At 34.9% G+C, this 17,079-nt stretch overlaps 1 protein-coding gene across 1 annotated transcript in view; it reads left to right on the forward strand.

Annotated features, from left to right (window-relative positions):
* STT3B (STT3 oligosaccharyltransferase complex catalytic subunit B) overlaps positions 1-17,079 on the forward strand; it is a 97,786-nt gene that overhangs the window by 33,775 nt on the left and 46,932 nt on the right. The window contains exons 2-3 of the mRNA XM_080804803.1: positions 8,025-8,133; positions 12,341-12,628. Of these exons, the coding sequence (XP_080660929.1) occupies positions 8,025-8,133; positions 12,341-12,628 (397 nt within the window). The remainder of the gene's footprint in view (positions 1-8,024; positions 8,134-12,340; positions 12,629-17,079) is intronic.

Raw genomic sequence — 17,079 nt, forward strand, 5'->3', positions numbered from 1 at the left:
AAATGCAAAAGGACAAAATAAAACCACAGTTAAAAAAAAGTTCTACCAGGTATCAAGATAACAATTTAAAGCTTCAGTAATGAAGGTTACATATTATTGATGCAAGGATAGACATAAAGACCACTTTAACGAAATAGAGTCCAGAAACAGATCTGCACATTATGAACCTTTAATATACGATGTGGGTGGAATTGTAGAGCAATGGAGAAAAGATAGTTTTTGTTTTTGTTTTTGTTTTTTAAAGATTTTATTCATTTATTTGACAGACAGAGACCACAAGTAGGCAGAGAGGCAGGCAGAGAGAGGAAGGGAAGCAGGCTTCCTCTCGAGCTGAGAGCCCAATGTGGGGCTCGATCCCGGGATACTGGGATCATGACCTGAGCCGAAGCCGAAGGCAGAGGCTTTAACCCACTGAGCTACCCAGGCACCTCAAGATAGTTGTTTTAATAAATGATGGTGGAATGATTCTTTATAAGGAGAAAATAAAAATAAAATTGAATCCCTATATCACACCATGTAAAATAACCCGTTCCAGGTGTATTAAATAAGTAAGTTGAAACTGTAAGTTGACATAAAGAAAATAAAACAGTATCCTTATGACTTTGGGGTAGGAAAATACTTTATTTTTAACCAGGAGGAAATCACTAATCCTATAGCAGAAAGTTGGTAAATTAGGTTTATGTCAAGAATTTCTGTTCTTTTAAATACCATTGCAACTGAAAAGAGAAGCCACAGAATGAAAGATTACAGCTTATGAAAAATTTATCCAAATCACCTAGGAAAAAAATGTGCAAAGATTTCAACACACACTTTACCCAAGAGGAAATTTTAATGGCCAGTAAATATATGAAAAGTATTGAACCTCAGGAGTTATCATGGAAATGTCAAACATTGTTACCATTGTTGGCGATAATTAAGTTTGGTAATCCTGTGTTGGTAATATTACTGAGCAGCAAGAACTCTCAGTGTCCCCTTTTTATTTATTTATCCCTATAGTCATAATTAATTTAGCTGTCACACAGGGCTTAGATTAGTTGAGTGGTGTGTTGTGTAAGGGGAAGGATGAGAATGGGGTGCCATATTAGGGGTCTAAAAAAAATAGTGACTAACGCTGAACGTGCCCTGTGAAATGAGTGTACTGCCTTTTATAGTCCTGTTGTTTCACTTCCAGGAGGTAAGAGATGAAAGCCATAAGGGCATGCAGAAGAACATTCGTAGTGATGGGTTAGAAATTGAGTCAGAAAATGGATAGAAAAACAAATGACAATTCAGGCAGGAGGAAGTTAACTGAAAATCAAAGAGAATGTGTATGTAAGAATCCATAAGGGAGTTCTGGGAATCTTACATACCAGGAGTAACTTGATCCTGGGGATAAAATGGGACTAAACACATTCTGCTTATGTTTATGTTTATTTTTAAGTATCTTGACTAGGTTTTAAATAGAATCTTAATGAGCTTTCTTATTTGTTCTGACTTTTTAATTATGCCTTCAGGCTTGGGTCTCAGCAAGTATATAGTTAAATCTTTGTCTTTAATTTGGGGATACCATTTAAAATTGGCTTTAGGTACCTATCAAGATAGCTTGATTGTATCTCACCCCCACTGAAAAACATATTTATGAAATCAGTTATTCTTTTAACATTTTTGAGGCTACTGTGTGTTACATGCTGTACCAGATGTTGAAGACATAGTGGTATCCTAATGGGAGTATTTATCTACTAAGGTAAATATTAAGTGAACTAATGTGAAAATAGATCTGTGGCAAGTGCTAGGAAGTACACTGAACCATTTCAGAACAGCATCCCTAGAAATGTGCTGAAGTTTGAAGGACAAGTTATTTAAGCTAAGAAGAGGGAGATACTAGTGATCCAGGGAGAGGGAATTAGCAGTCTGACAATCCTAGGAAGGAGCAAAGTGAGTGTGGAGAACTGATGGGTACAGAAATCCCCCACTTTATCTGTGATTTCACTTTCTGTGGTTTCAGTTAACTGTGGTCAACTGTAGATGATCCTCCTGTCAGAAAGTTAACAGTAGCCTAATGCTACTTCACAATGCCTACATCATTCACCTCACATAGGCAGTTTATCATCTCACATCATTATAAGAAGGATGAGTTCCGTACAATAAGATATTTTGACCACATTCATTTTACTTTTATTAGACTATATTGTTATAATTCTATTTTATTATTGTTAATCTCTAACTGTGCCTAATTTATAAGTTAAACTTTATCATCGTAGGTATGTATATGAGAAAATGTAGTATATATAGGGATTTGTACTCTGCAGTTTCAGACATTCGCTGGGGATCTTGGAATATACCCCTCACAGATAAGGGAGGGGCTACTGTATATGGGAAGTAGGGAGATAGTAAGGTATGAAATTAGACTGTAGTGTTGTATAAAAGCTAGAGTGTGTGTGGCTTTATGTTAAGAAGTAGAGATTCCTTCCCTTTAAAAAACATTTTCTTAACTTATGAGGGGAAGCCTTTGAAGAGTTTAGCAGAAGGTTGCAATATGATCACGATACAAATGTGATTGTATTTTGAAAAGATGTTCTTTGTTGAGCTGTATACAGATTGGAAATTTAGGAGATAGGCAAAATGGATCTAGGGAGATGAAGACTACCACTATAGTCTATTTAAGATGATAGCTTGGATTAGAGTGCTAGTGTCAGAATAGAAAGAGTGGACAGATTGTCCAGTTTGTTGGTGTGTAATTGTTCATAGTAGTCTCTTAGGATCTTTGTATTTTTGTGGTATCAGTTATAGTGGATAAATTTCAGAGATATTTCAGAAGTAAAATGACAACTTGATTATGATTTGTGTATAGGATGTGAGAGGGAAGGAACCATCAAGAATGACATCTAGATTTTTGTCTTCAACTTAGATGGTAGAACACCCTAAAAGCAGAGTATATATATATATATGTTTGGAGGAGTCTGATCATGAATGTAGTTGGATATTAAGTTTGAGATGCCTTGGTGACATTGAAAGACAAAACCAAACCAAACCAAAAAAACTGATGTAGACAGGGAGAAAGATTGGTAAATTGTTGGGCACGCTGGTAATAATTACTGAAGAGACCCAGATGTAACTGACATCTGGGGAGAGTTAGAGTTAACGAGAGGATCTTGGGTAAAGGAGGCTGCTTGTACAGAAAGCAGGACGAGGACTGGAGATGTGGGTTAAAAATCCAGAGACTTCTAATTATCCTTAGCATTCTGAAATTTATTGAGTTGTGTATTCGGTTTCTTTTTCCCAGTTAAGAGAAATGGAAAAACTTCTGGATTTATCTTTAGACTTCTTAATTTTTCTCGTAATACTTTTTCCAGCTTTATTGAAATTTAATCGACAAAGTTGTATAAAATGATGATTTGCTAGACCTACATTGTGAAATAATTATTGAAATCAATTTAATGAACACATGCATTGCCTCACATTACTTTTGTTTAGATGAGGTTCCTGAAGATCTACTCAACAAATTTCAAGTATATAATATAGTATTATTAACTATAGTCACCAAGTTGTACATTAAATCCTTAGAATTTATTCATGTTTTGACTGAAAGTTTGTACCTCTTGACCATCATCTCCCCAGTTGTCCCATTCCCACATCCCCTGGCAACCACCATCTACTGAGTTAAACATTTTTTTTTTTTTAGTAGTCCACTTACAAGTGATACCATATAGTATTTCTCTTTCTCTGTCTGGCTTATTTTTTCGTAATATAATACCCTCCAGTTTCATCGATGTAGTTACAAACCAAATGATAAGATTTCCTTCTGCTTTGTGGCAGATAAGAGTCCCTTATATATATTTACATTTTTTTCCATTCATCCATTGACAGAAATTTAGGTTGTTTCCATACCTTTGCTATTATGAAGAACGCTGCAGTAAACATGGGAGTGCAGATATCTCTCCCAGATACTGATTTTTTTCTTCAGGATTTATACCCAGAAATAGGGTTGCTGGTGGTTCCATTTTAATTTTTTGAGGAGCTTCCATACTGTTTTCCATAATGGACATCCCGATTTATATTCCCACCATCCCTGTATAAGGTTTCCTTTTCTCAAACCCTTGACATTTGTTACCTCTTATCTTTTTGATGATAGCCATCCTAATAGGTGTGAGGTGTATCTCATTGGGGTTTTGGTTTATATTTCCCGGATAGATAGTGATGTTGAGCACCTTTTCATATGTCTCTTGACCATATGTATATCTTTGGGAAAATGTCTGTTCAGCTCCATTATTAAATCAGATTTGTTTTTGATTTGAGGAGGTTTTTGTTATTGAGTGGCATGGGTTCCTTATATATTTTAGAAATTAACCTCTTATTAGATATATGGCTTGCACATAAGAGACTCTTAATCTCACAAAACAAACTGAGGGTTGCTCAGGGGAGGGGGTTAGGGAGAAAGTGGTGGGGTTATGGACATTGGGTAGGGTATGTGCTATGGTTAGTGCTGTGAAGTGTGTAAACCTGGCGATTCACAGACCTGTACCCCTGGGGCTAATAATACATTATATGTTTATTTAAAAAATTATAAAAAAAATATGGTTTGCAAATTTTTTTTTTATTCCATAGTTTGCCTTTTCATATTGTTTCTTTTTTTCTTTGCTTTGCACAAACTTTCTGGTTTGATACAGTTAGTTTTGTTGCTTGTATTGCTTGTTTTTGGTGTTCCCCCCCTCCCCAAATCATTGCCAAAGGCAGTGTTCAGGAACTTTTTCTCTGTTTTTTTGTTTGTTTGTTTGTTTTAGAGTTTTATGGTTTCAGGTGTTACCTGTAAGTCTGTAATGCATTTTGTCTTAATTTTTGTGTGTGATGTAAGGTGAGGGTCCACTTTTATTCTTTTACATATCATATCTAGGTTTTCCCAACACCGTTATTGAAGAGACTATTCTTTCCCCATTATTTGTTCTTGGTACTCTAGTCAATGATTAGTAGACTCCATGTATGTGGGTTTATTTCTTGGTCCTGTTACTCTGGTTGGTTTGTTTCTTTCTTTCTTTTTAATGCCAGTACCATACTGTCTTGATTACTATTGCTTTGTAGTAGAGTTTGAAGTCAGGAAAAATGATTCCTCCACCTTTGTGATACCACCTTCTTCTTTATCAAGACTGCTTTGGATAGGTAAAGTCTTTTGTGGTTCCATAAACATTTTTGGATTTTTTTTTTTCTGTGAAAAATGTTTTGATTTTTATAGGGATTGCATCAAATTTGTAGATTGCTTTGGATACTGTGAACATTTTAACGATAATACTGGTTCAATCCAAGAACATGGAGTATCTTTCCATTTACTTGTGTCTTTCATTTTATAGTTTTCAGTGAACAGATCTTCCACTTTGGTTAAATTTATTCCTAAGTAGTATATTGACTTTAATGCTGTTGTAAATGGGGTTATTTCCTTAATTTCTCGTTGAGATATTTCACAGTTAATGCACAGAAATGCAACTGAGTTTTGAATGATAATTTTTTAACCTGCATCTTTACTGAATTCTTTTTATTAGTTCTGACAGTTATTTGGTGGAGTCTGGGTTTTTCTGTTTATAAGATTGTGTCTTCTGCAAACTTTTGCTTCTTCTTTCCCAATTTGGATGCCTTTTATTTCTTTTTCTTGCCAGATTGCTTGGCTAGGATTTTAGCTTTGTGTGAATAGTAGTGTAAGAGTGGGCACCTTTGTCTTGCTCCTGATCTTAGAGGAAAATCTTTTAAACTTTCACCATCAAGTAGGTTGTTCAGCTATGGACTTGTCAGATACGACCTTTATTATGTTGAGGTACCTTCCTTCTGCACCCAATTTGTTGAGAGTTTTTGTTGTGAAAGGAGGTTGAATTTTGCCAAATGCCTTTTCTGCATCTATTGAAATGATCATGTGATTTTTTTTTCTTCATTTTTGTTAATATGGTCTATCACATTGATTGCCATACATTGAACCATTCTTGACTCTCAGGGATATATACCTGTTGATGATGCTGTATAATCATGATGTATTGAAGAATGTGCTATTGAATTCGGTTTGCTAGTATTTTCTTTATTTTTACATGTATGTTCATCAGGGACATTGGCCTGTAATCTTGTATCCTGTCATGCCCTCATCTGGCTTTGATAGGAGGGCAGGTCTGGTCTCAGGAAGTGAGTTTGGAAGTGTTGTCTCTTTGATTTTTTGGAAGAGTTTGAGAAGGATTAGCATTAGTTATTCTTTGAATGTTTGGTAGAATTTGCCATTAAAGCCATCTTGTTGGGATTTTCTTTGGGGGAGGCTTCTGAGTACTGATTCAGTCTCCTTGTTATTGGTCTGTTTAGATTTTTTATTTCTTCCTGGTTCAGTCTTGATGTAGGCTATATGTTTTTAATCATTCATTTCTTCTAGGTTGTCCTATTTGTTGGTATATAATTGTTCATAGTCGTCTCATGATCCTTTGTATTTTTGTGGTATCAGTTATAATATCTCGCCTTTCATTTCTGATTGTATTTATCTGAGTCCTCTCTCTTTTCTTAGTCTAGCCAAAGGTTTGTCAGTTTTGCTTATCTTTTCAAAAACACCAGTTCTTGGTTTGGTTGACCTTTCTTTTGTGTTTCTAGATTCTATTTCATTTATCGTTGCTCTGATCTTTTTATTTCCTTTCTTCTGCTAACTTTGGGCATAGTTTATTCTTTTTCTAGTTCCTTGAGGTGTAAAATTAGGTTATTTGAGATCTGTTTTTTTATTAATGTATATGTTTATTACTCTAAGCTTTCCTCTTAAATCTGCTTTTGATGCATTCTGTAAGTTTTGCTATGTTGCAATCTTACTGTGTTTATCTCAAGACATTTTTTATTGTCCCTTTAATTTCTCGTTTGACCTGTTGATTGTTCAGGACAATATTTTCAATTTCCACACACATGTGAATTTTCCACTTTTTTATTTCTAGAGTCTTACCATGGTGGCTGGAAAAGATACTTGATATAATTTCAGTCATCTTATATTTGTTAAGACTTGTTTTGTGACCTAACATATTTATGACCTAACTTATTCTGGAGAAAATTCTGTGCATGCCCAAGAATAATATGTGTTTTGCCACTGTCAGATGTAATGTTCTGTATTAATCTGTTAGATCCATTTGGTTTGAAGTGTGGTTCAAGTCCAGTATTGCCTTACCTCTCTTTGTATATTCTATCCAGTATTGAAAGTAGGTATCGAAGTCCCCCAATATTTATTGCATTGCTGTCTGTTTCTGCTTTTGGATCTGCTACATTTGCTTAATATATTTAAGTGCTCTGATGTTGAGTGTGTATATATTTACAGTTATTACATCCTTTCAGTCAGCTGTGGCTTGTCTTAGTCTCTGCAGATAGTCCTGTTTCTGCTTCCTATGGTATTCTTCCATTTGTTTTGATGCATAGCTTTCGTGTTGTTTACTTTTCTCCAGTGGGTGTGCTTATTTTTATATTTGATGAAATTTATCTAAAAATGCTGTGCATTTCTTCTCATTTGTCTTTTGTCTTCCATTGACTAAATTTCTCATTCCTGAAGGTCATATTCTTGTTTTGCATTGCTCTTATAGTTTATTTATAGTTTATTCTCTTATGGTTTTAGTGTTATTATAATTTATTCTTTATTCCTATAATTTTTAGGGTTGTAGGATTGGAGGCAATTAGGCAAGTGTGCTCCTTTCATTTTGATACTGTCTTCTGTTAATGGTTCTTAATCTTTTGAGAGTCATTGACTTGGACCATGTGGTGAATTGTGTACCCTCACCTTTTTTTGTTCAAATGCATAACTATGTACCACCACCTGTACTTTAAGCAATGGCCAAGTGTTAATTTTGTAGGCATGGTTTTTTTGAGGGGGAGGTCTTTGTTTTTGGTTTTATATAAGTGGTATAAGCCTAGTCCTTGGAGAATAATGTCAATTTCTGTGAAAGACATATGTATGTAGCCTTAGAGTTAAATATAAAGATATTTATGTTTATAATAGATAGGGCTATTTCTTTCTAGTGTGCAGACTTTCATAACATTTCCTTTTTTCCTCTTTCCTCTAGGTTTAACTATAGATCAACACATCATCTTGCATCTCATGGGTTCTATGAATTTTTAAATTGGTTTGATGAAAGAGCATGGTATCCACTAGGAAGAATAGTAGGTGGTACTGTAAGTATATCTGCAGTTATTTATGTTACTCATAACATTATGTTAATCGTAAGTTTTATAGTTATTTGAGTAAATTATTAGTTGCTAAGGTGATGGAGATTCTTGAAACATTTGTAGAGTTAACTAATACAATTTTCTGTGGCTGATTAGTATTTAATATACTGTCTCTTCTTGACAGTCCCTTCTCCCCTACCCATTTCCCTGCACGTGTTTGGGTTATCTCACTACCCATTATTTCTGGCAAGTGGAGTCTGGGAAGAGACATTTCTTATCATAATACATCTTAAGGTTATTTGTGGTTTTGTTTTGTTCAGTAGCAACTTCATTGAAAAAAATACTTTCTGCATTACCGGGTCGATGCGTGGAGTGGACGGAGCAAGCTCCTATTCCATCTCCCTGCTCCAAAAATCCATTTAATATACTGTCCTCAGATAGAGAACATATCAGATATTAAACTGATAAGAACAGATACTACACTTGATCTTAGCCAAAAGGCCGAGAAGTGATTAAAAAAAATACTTTCTGGAAGAAAATAGACATTTAGAAGAATCAGATAATTTTATTTATTTATTTTGGAGGGAGTAGAGGGGGTAGACTGAAGGGGAGAGAGAGAATTTTAAGCAGGTTCCACGCCCAGTGCAGAGCCCAAAGCCCGGCTGGGTGTCACAGCCCTGAGACCATGACCTGAGCTGAAATCAGGAGTCAGACATTTAATCGACTTAGCCACCCAGGCACCCCCAGATAATTTTTAAATTTTAGGTCCTAAAGCTGCCCTAAGTTGCTTTAGGTAATTGAGTACTGATCATAACTCATGGGGAGCTATTATATTCACAATGTGACATAAGGGAAATATTTTTATGATCTGGAATGTAAGGAGAATGTTGAAGAGAAAGTACAAGATATCTTTTTTTCTTTTTTTAAAGATTTTATTTATGGGGCATCTGGGTGGCTCAGTGGATTAAGCCGCTGCCTTCGGCTCAGGTCATGATCTCAGGGTCCTGGGATCGAGCCCCGCATCTGCCTCAGCATCCCTGCTGAGCAGAGAGCCTGCTTCCCCCCTCTCTCTCTGCCTACTGCAGATCTCTCTCTCTGTCAAGTAAATAAATAAAATCTTTAAAAAAAAAAAAAAGATTTTATTTATTTATTTGACACAGAGAGAGAGATCACAAGTAGGCAGAGAGGCAGGCAGAGAGAGGGGGGGAAGCAGGCTCCCTGCTGAGCAGAGAGCCCGATGTGGGGCTCAATCCCAGGACCCTGAGATCATGACCTGAGCTGAAGGCAGAGGCTTAACCCACTGAGCCACCCAGGCGCCCCGAGAAAGTACAAGATATCTTTGGGGAAATATGTGTTTAGTCTTTTTTTTTTTTTCTTGATTTTTGACAAAGGTTTATCAATTTTATTAGATCTCTAAACCAAAGAAACTGACTTTATTGATTGTCTTTATTATGTGTTGTCTTTATTGTATTAATTTCAACTTCCTTCCTTCCTTCCATTTTCTTGAGCTTATTTTGATGTTTTTCTGACTTCTTAATATAGTTTGCTCAATAACTGTTCTTTGTTATTAATCTATTTATTTTAAAGCTATAAATTTCCCACTAATCCCTGTTTTAGCTACATTTATAATGCCTAAGTTTTGATATGTAGTACTTTTTTTTTTTAAGATTTTTATTTATTTATTTGACAGAGATCACAAGTAGGCAGAGAGGCAGGCAGAGAGAGGTGGAAGCAGGCTCCCTGCTGAGCAGAGAGCCCCGTGTGGGGCTTGATCCTGGGACCCTGGGATCATGACCTGAGGGAAGGCAGAGGCTTTAACCCACTGAGCCACCCAGGTGCCCCTCTATACTAGTACTTTTATTTTCATTCAAATTGAAATTTATTTCAATTTCCATTATCATTCTTGCTGCTTCATGGATTATTTAGAATTGTTTTTAACTTTTAAACATAGGAGGACTTCCTAGTTATCTTTTTTTGCTTTATACTTATGGTTAGAGAACAAATTCTGTAGTTTCAGTCCTTTGAAATTTATTGAGACTTGACTTGAATTTGAAATTTATTGAGACTTGATTGGGGTGTAGCATATAGCCACATTTTATAAATGTTCCCTCTCTGGAAAGAATATGTTCTCCATGATAGTAAAATGTTGTTTCTAATCTGGGGGCATTTTCTTATCCTTGATATAAACAGAGATACAGAAACAAGGAGAGGAGTCATGGTCTCCAGGGCAAATTAGAAAGGTATTGAGTGATAAGAGATGTTGTGGTAGATGGCTGTTATCTGCACTTCATTGTGCTCATCTTGTTATGTATGTTATTTGATGACTGTAATTTGTTTCTGAGTGTGTTTATAACTTTTTATTTTGAATTCTTCCTTACTGGAGGTTTGTTTTCTGAGACTCCTGGTGTCCTAGTATTTACCACCACTTCTATAAAAATCTTTCTCATTTGCTTTCACTAGAGCCTACCATAGGGGTTTCACTGGTTCTAGGACAGTTTTCAGAGGTTATTATTTCTTAGCTTGAAGTTTCTCACACCTGAAGTTTTATAAATGTGGAGCCCATATTCACAAATATATTGAATGAGTTTTTCTCATTTTGTTTCTATTCAAAGCTTTGGAAGTAAGGCATAAAATTCCTTACTACTTCCCTTGTGGATGGTTATAATCTGTCTAGTTTCATAAACAGGCCCTGGATTTGTGCTGGGAATTAGGCATTTTCTCTGATCCTGTATTGAACAGTAACCCTACCAACCTCCAGCCCCTAAGGTGTGTATCCGGCCTGAAGTGGTTTTTTCCTCTTTTGGCATCAGTACCTACTTTGAATTCCCTCTTTATCTTTGGAGATTTCTCTTTATTTTGAGTTTAAATATTTTTTTTTATTGTTGTTGGGCAGGTTTTTTTGTATGTGTTTTGGCTATATTTTGTGTGTCAGCTTAGTCTGCCATCTTATCATGGATGTATTGACTACCTTTAGAGGTATTTTTGAACTTATTTTCATTTTCTTTGAATATGACTGTCAAAGTCATACACTGGAACCTGGTATTATATGTGAAAAGGAACAAAATTTAATTTTTAAGAACTGTGATTGCCACACTTTACACCCTTCCATTCTAAATAATTCTAAATAATAATTCTAAATAATCCATTCTCCTTCCATGTAACTCAACGGGAATTATGTGTCCATTTTGTGCCAAATCATTGTTCTGGGTGCTGAGGAAGATTTTCCTACTCTTCCAGAGCTTATATTCTTGTGAGGGTGTTAATAGACAATAAAGTAAGTGACATAAAAAGTATGTGAAATAATGATAAGTATGAAGGAGAAAAAGCAAGGGAAAGGTCTAAAGACCATAGGGAGTTTGCAGTCTTAAATAGTATAGCTAGGAAAGGAAATTTATAACTTTTTTGGTAGTTTTGTGATGGAGAAAGGAAAGAATCTTTTAGGATTTAGATAAGGATGGAAATGTAATTACACATTTTAATCACCTGTGAATAGCTCAAAAATAATATCCTACTTATTTTTCTCTGAATCCTCCTAATGTTTCTTCTTCCTCTTTTAGGATGAGGATAAGGAGTGTAACTGTTAACTGGCCTCTTCTAGTTTATTATTATTCTCTTCCATCCTTAAGTAACTTCAGTGGTATAAAAATGTTCAACCTTCCAAGAGGCCCAAAATATTTCTTTGAATTCATCAGCTGACTAGGTTTTTCTCCCTAGCTAGAGTTGTTTACATCCCAAATCTTGGCTTTGAAAGGAGGGAAGATACATACGTAATATTGCACATAACTTATCTTTTTTTTTCCCTCATTCCCTTACATACATAAAAGTGTGGGCAAAAATGTTAAAACCCCAAACTTAAGAGCAAGTTAGACTAAGACTCTGTTTTATAGTGAAAAAATAGTTCGTAGAATTAACAAGAAACTTGCCTACAGTTTTCCACTTCTAAACATTTTCATTTTTAATGATTCATTCTGTCTGATCTTCCTTTATTTAAATATCTGTTGCTCCATATATGAGCTTTTCCTTTGTATCCAATATAAAAGAAGGTTTAATTTTGTAGTGTAGGAGTGTGGTGAAGAAGGCAAACTGTTTTGAAACCTTATCCTCAAACTTTTTACTGTAAAAAAAAAAAAATGAAAAAATAAAAGAACTCATGTTAGTGTTTTGAGCTACCTTATTTTATATGTAATTAAATTTTCCATTTTTATCTTCCTAGGTTTACCCAGGGTTGATGATAACAGCTGGCCTTATCCATTGGATCTTAAATACATTGAACATAACTGTTCATATAAGAGATGTATGTGTGTTCCTTGCACCGACTTTTAGCGGCCTTACATCTATATCTACTTTCCTGCTTACCAGAGAACTTTGGAACCAAGGAGCAGGACTTTTAGCTGCTTGTTTTATTGCTATTGTACCAGGTTACATTTCTCGGTCAGTAGCTGGCTCCTTTGATAATGAAGGCATTGCTATTTTTGCACTTCAGTTCACATACTACTTGTGGGTAAGTAACAATGTTTTACTTCCATTTAATATTCATGAACTTTGTATGGAGATGCTGTAGGTTGTACATATTTTTCCTTTATCAATTATAGTTCCATACAGGGATCTGTTACTGTTCATAGTAAACTTAATAACGAATAATATTTTAAAATGTCATGTACTACTCCTGTGTGCACTCTCCCTCTCCCTGCCCCCCAAGTGTATATGATCCATTTACAACAATCCTGTTATACCTGTTTTACAGATGATGTTACTGTATCCTGACTTTATATGTCATAGCTCCAAAAATGAGGCTATCAAAAAGCCACCTAGCGATTTTGTTTGTTTCTTTTTGAGTGCGGAAAAGGGTCAAAAATACTTACGAAAGTTGAAATGTGATTTAATGGCTTGGGATTTTGAGTTCTGTTGCAAAACTAGCATTATTTTGCTGTTGCCAAGTTATTTCTTCCCAATCTATATACCTTTTATTGTCTTTTTGCATTAGCTAGTACTTCCAGTATGATGTTCAAAAGGAATGGTGAGAGGGGACATCCTTGCTTTGTTCTTGATCTTAGTGGGAATGCTTTGAGCCTCTCAACATTCAGTATGATGTTAGCTGTAGATTTTTGGTAGATATGTACCAACTTGAGAAAGCTCCACTCTATTATTAGCTTGCTGATAGATTTTATCAGGAGTGAATGGATTGTGTCAAGTGTTTTTTCTGTATTTATTGGTAGTTCCCCCCCCTTTTTTTGATGTGATACATTAATTTTCAAATGTTGAACCAGCTTTTCATACCAGAGATAAATCTCACTTGGTCATGACATAATTTTTATAATACATTGCTGGATTTGATTTGCTATTATTTTGTTGAGGATTTTTACATCTGTGTTCATAATATATATTGGTCTGTAGTTTTCTTATAATGTCTTTGCCTGGTTTTGATATCAGGGTAATACTGGTCTCATAGAATGAGTTAGGAAAGTATTCACTTCTATTTTCTGAAAGATTATAGAGAATTGGTATAATTTCTTCCTTAAATGTTTGGTAGAATTCACCAGTGAACCCATCTTGACCTGGTGCTTTCTATTTTGGGAGGTTATTATTAATTATGGGGTAAATTTCTTTAATAGACACAGGTTTGTTTAGATTGTCTCGTTGTGTGAGTTTTGGCAGATTTTGTCTTTCAAGGAATTGGTCCATTTCATTTAGGTTATCAAATTTGTGGACATAAGGTTATTCCTAGTATTCCCTTATTATCCTTTTAATAAACTGTCCATGGGATCTGTAGTAATATTACTTCTTTCATTTCTAATAGTAATTTATGTCCTCTTTCTTTTCTTTGTCTAGAGTCTAATTGATTTTGTTGATCTTTCAAAGAACCAGTTTTTGGTTTCATTGATTTATCTCTCTTATTTTCAGTTTTATTGATTTTCTTTGTAATTCTTTTTTCTTCTACTTTTAGATTTAAATTGTCCTCTTTTTTTTTTTTTTCTTCTAGTTTCCTAAGGTAGAAACTTAGGTTACTAATTTAGATCTTTCTTTTTTAATATATGTATTCAGTGCTATAAATTTCCTTATAAGCACTACTTTTTCTGTATGGCACAAATTTTAATAAATTGTGTTTTTATTTTTATTTAGCTAATATTTTTAATTTTTTCTTGGGAGTTAATCTTTGACCTGTGTGTTACTCAGAAGTATCTTGTTTAATCCCAGTTTTTTAGTTATCTTTCTGTTACTAATTTTTTGGTTTGATTCCTTTGTGGGCTAAGAATGCACATTATTTGACTTCTATTCTTTAAATTTGTTCAGATGTATTTTATGGCCCAGAATGTGGTTTATTTTGATGAATGTTCCATGTATATGGCCTTGAGAAGAATGTATTATTTTCCTGGTTGTGGATGAAGTAGTTTGTAGATCCAGGATACCTAGTTTTTTGATGATTTTGAGTTCACCTACATCCTTACTGATTATCTAGCTGCTGCTTCTGTCTGTTTCTGAGAGAGAGGTTTTGAAGTCTCCAAAGATAGTGGATTCATCTATTTCTCCTTGCATTTCTATCAATTTTTTCCTTGCTTAGTTTGATGCTCTGTTGTTAGGTGTATAGACTTTAAGGGTTGTTATTTCTTCTTGGAGAAATTAATCCCTTTGTCATTATGTATAATTACATAATGCCTTTCTTATCCCTGATAACTTTATTTGCTTTGAAGTCTGATCTGAAATTAATATAGCTACTCCTGCTTTCTTTCAATTAGTGTTAGCATGGTGTATTTTTTTTGCCATCTATTCATTTTTAATCTATATGTGTCTTTATATTTAAACTAGGTTTCTTGCAGACAACAAAAATTTGGGTCTTGTTTTTTGATCCATCCCTGTCAATTTGTTTTTTAATGTGTGCATTTAGACTATTGGCATGCAAAGTGATTATTGATATTGTTGGATTAATATTTATACTATATGTCTTCCTGTTTTCTATTTGTTACCCTGCTCTTTCTTTTTTTGCCCTTCACTCTTTCTCTGCCTCTTACGGTTTTAAGTGAACATTTTATAGGATTCTATTTTCTCTCCTTTCTTAGCATGTCAGTTTTTGTTTTGTTTTTTACTGTTTTAGTGGTTGTCCTAGAATTTGCAGCATACATTTACAACTATTCCAAGTCACCTTTCAAAGAACACTGTACCACTTCACAGGTAGTGTGAGTACTTTATAATAACAAAATAATCCTAATTCCTCCCTCTTATTCCCTGTATCATTGCTGTCATTCATTTCATGCATATATAATAATATATATGTAAGGTTATACTCATTAGCATACATAATAGAATACATAGGTGGTATTATTTTCAAAAAACTTATGTGTTAGATCAATTAAGAATAAGAAATAGTTGTGTTTTTTCAAGATTTTATTAGAGAGAGAGAGAGAGATAGCATGAGCAGGGGTGAGAGGCAGAGGGAGAAGAAGCAGCAGACTCCCTACTGAGCAGGGAGGCAGATGAGGGGCTCCATCTCAGGGTCCTGGGATCATGATCTGAGCCGAAGGCAGATGCATAACCAACTTGAGCAAGCATCCGGACACCCTGAAGTAGTTTTTATTTTTTATTTATTCCATCAGTGCTCTTCCTTTCTTTCTTTCTTTTTTTTTTTTCCCAGTGCTCTTCCTTTCTTTATGTAGATCTCAGTTTTCTGATCTGTGTTATTTTCTTCTAAGAACTTTTAATGTTTATTGCAAGGCAGGCCTACAGTCAACAAATTCTCTCAATTTTTGTTTGTCTGTAAAAGTCCTTATTTCTCCTTAAATTTTGAAGGATAATTTCACAGGGTACAGAATTCTGGGTTGGTGTTTTTCCCTCTCAGTACTTTAAATATCTGATTCTGTTCTATTCTTGCTTGCTTGGTTGGTTTCTGAGTAGGCGTCATGTAATTTTTGTCCCTCTCTAGGTAAGGTGTTTTTCTTCTGGCTTTTTTCAGAATTTTTTTTAATTTTCTGTAGTTTGACAGAGATGTGCCTGATACAGGGTAGTTGGATTTTTGGCATTTTTTCTTTAGTACTTGAGTTTCCTCTGGTTTGGTGTCTTGACGTTAGTTTGGGGAATTCTCTGTCATTATTGTTTCAAATACTCTATTCATTCTTTCTTTTCCTGATGTACTAGGTAAAAGAAATTACAATAAATAAGAGTTAAGGTGTATGGAAAGGGAAAGCATTCTGTACTTGTGTGATTAGGTCTGAGTCTTTTAGTAAGCAGGATTGTGAACTTTGTAAGTGTGTTGCCCTCCTCCCCTCTGCCTTACTTAAGTAGACAGGGTTGGCTAGAGCTGACTGAAGTTGGATATTTCCCCTCCCCCACATAAGTTCTCCAAGGACAGGCCTTGTTAAGAACAGAATGTTCAGACGTATTTCAAAATGGCCCTTTCCCTTCCTTGTGCTGGAAAGGGGATTTGTTTCCTATATTTACTGTAAGAACCTAATGGAGTTCCTGGAGGCAAACCCCACAGAATTGTGGGGGCCTTTCTACGAATAGGTTCACTCTGGACTTTTTAAGTTTCCACACTGAATTAAGTTTTTAACTTTTTAAGTTTCCACACTGAGCTTCCAGCCTTTCCTCAGACAGTTCAGGTTTTCCTATGTGCTGTGTCTCCCACTGTTTCCCATATCAGTTCCCACTGGTGTGACACTGTGTTTGCATGTATATCTCTAATCTTGAGGGCAGCAATTTGTCCTTTGTCATTTCCTCACAAATCCAGGAAGAGTTGTTGATTCTTCAGTCTGTTCAGGGTTTTACTTTCTGTTAGGATAGAATGATTCCTTATATTTGGAACCAGAAACCAGAAGTATGTTGCCAAGTTACCTAAACTTAATGTTCTTTTTAATACGTAAAAGGATGTTACTTAGTACTGGCTTCAACTTAAAGCTTGCATTTGTTTATTATTTTACTTGTAACCTCTGCTCATACTCTTTCAATGTTGAAAATGGCCAA

Source organism: Martes martes, assembly GCF_963455335.1.
Source record: "Martes martes genome assembly, chromosome: 1".
In the NCBI taxonomy this organism is placed as follows: Eukaryota; Metazoa; Chordata; class Mammalia; order Carnivora; family Mustelidae; genus Martes; species Martes martes.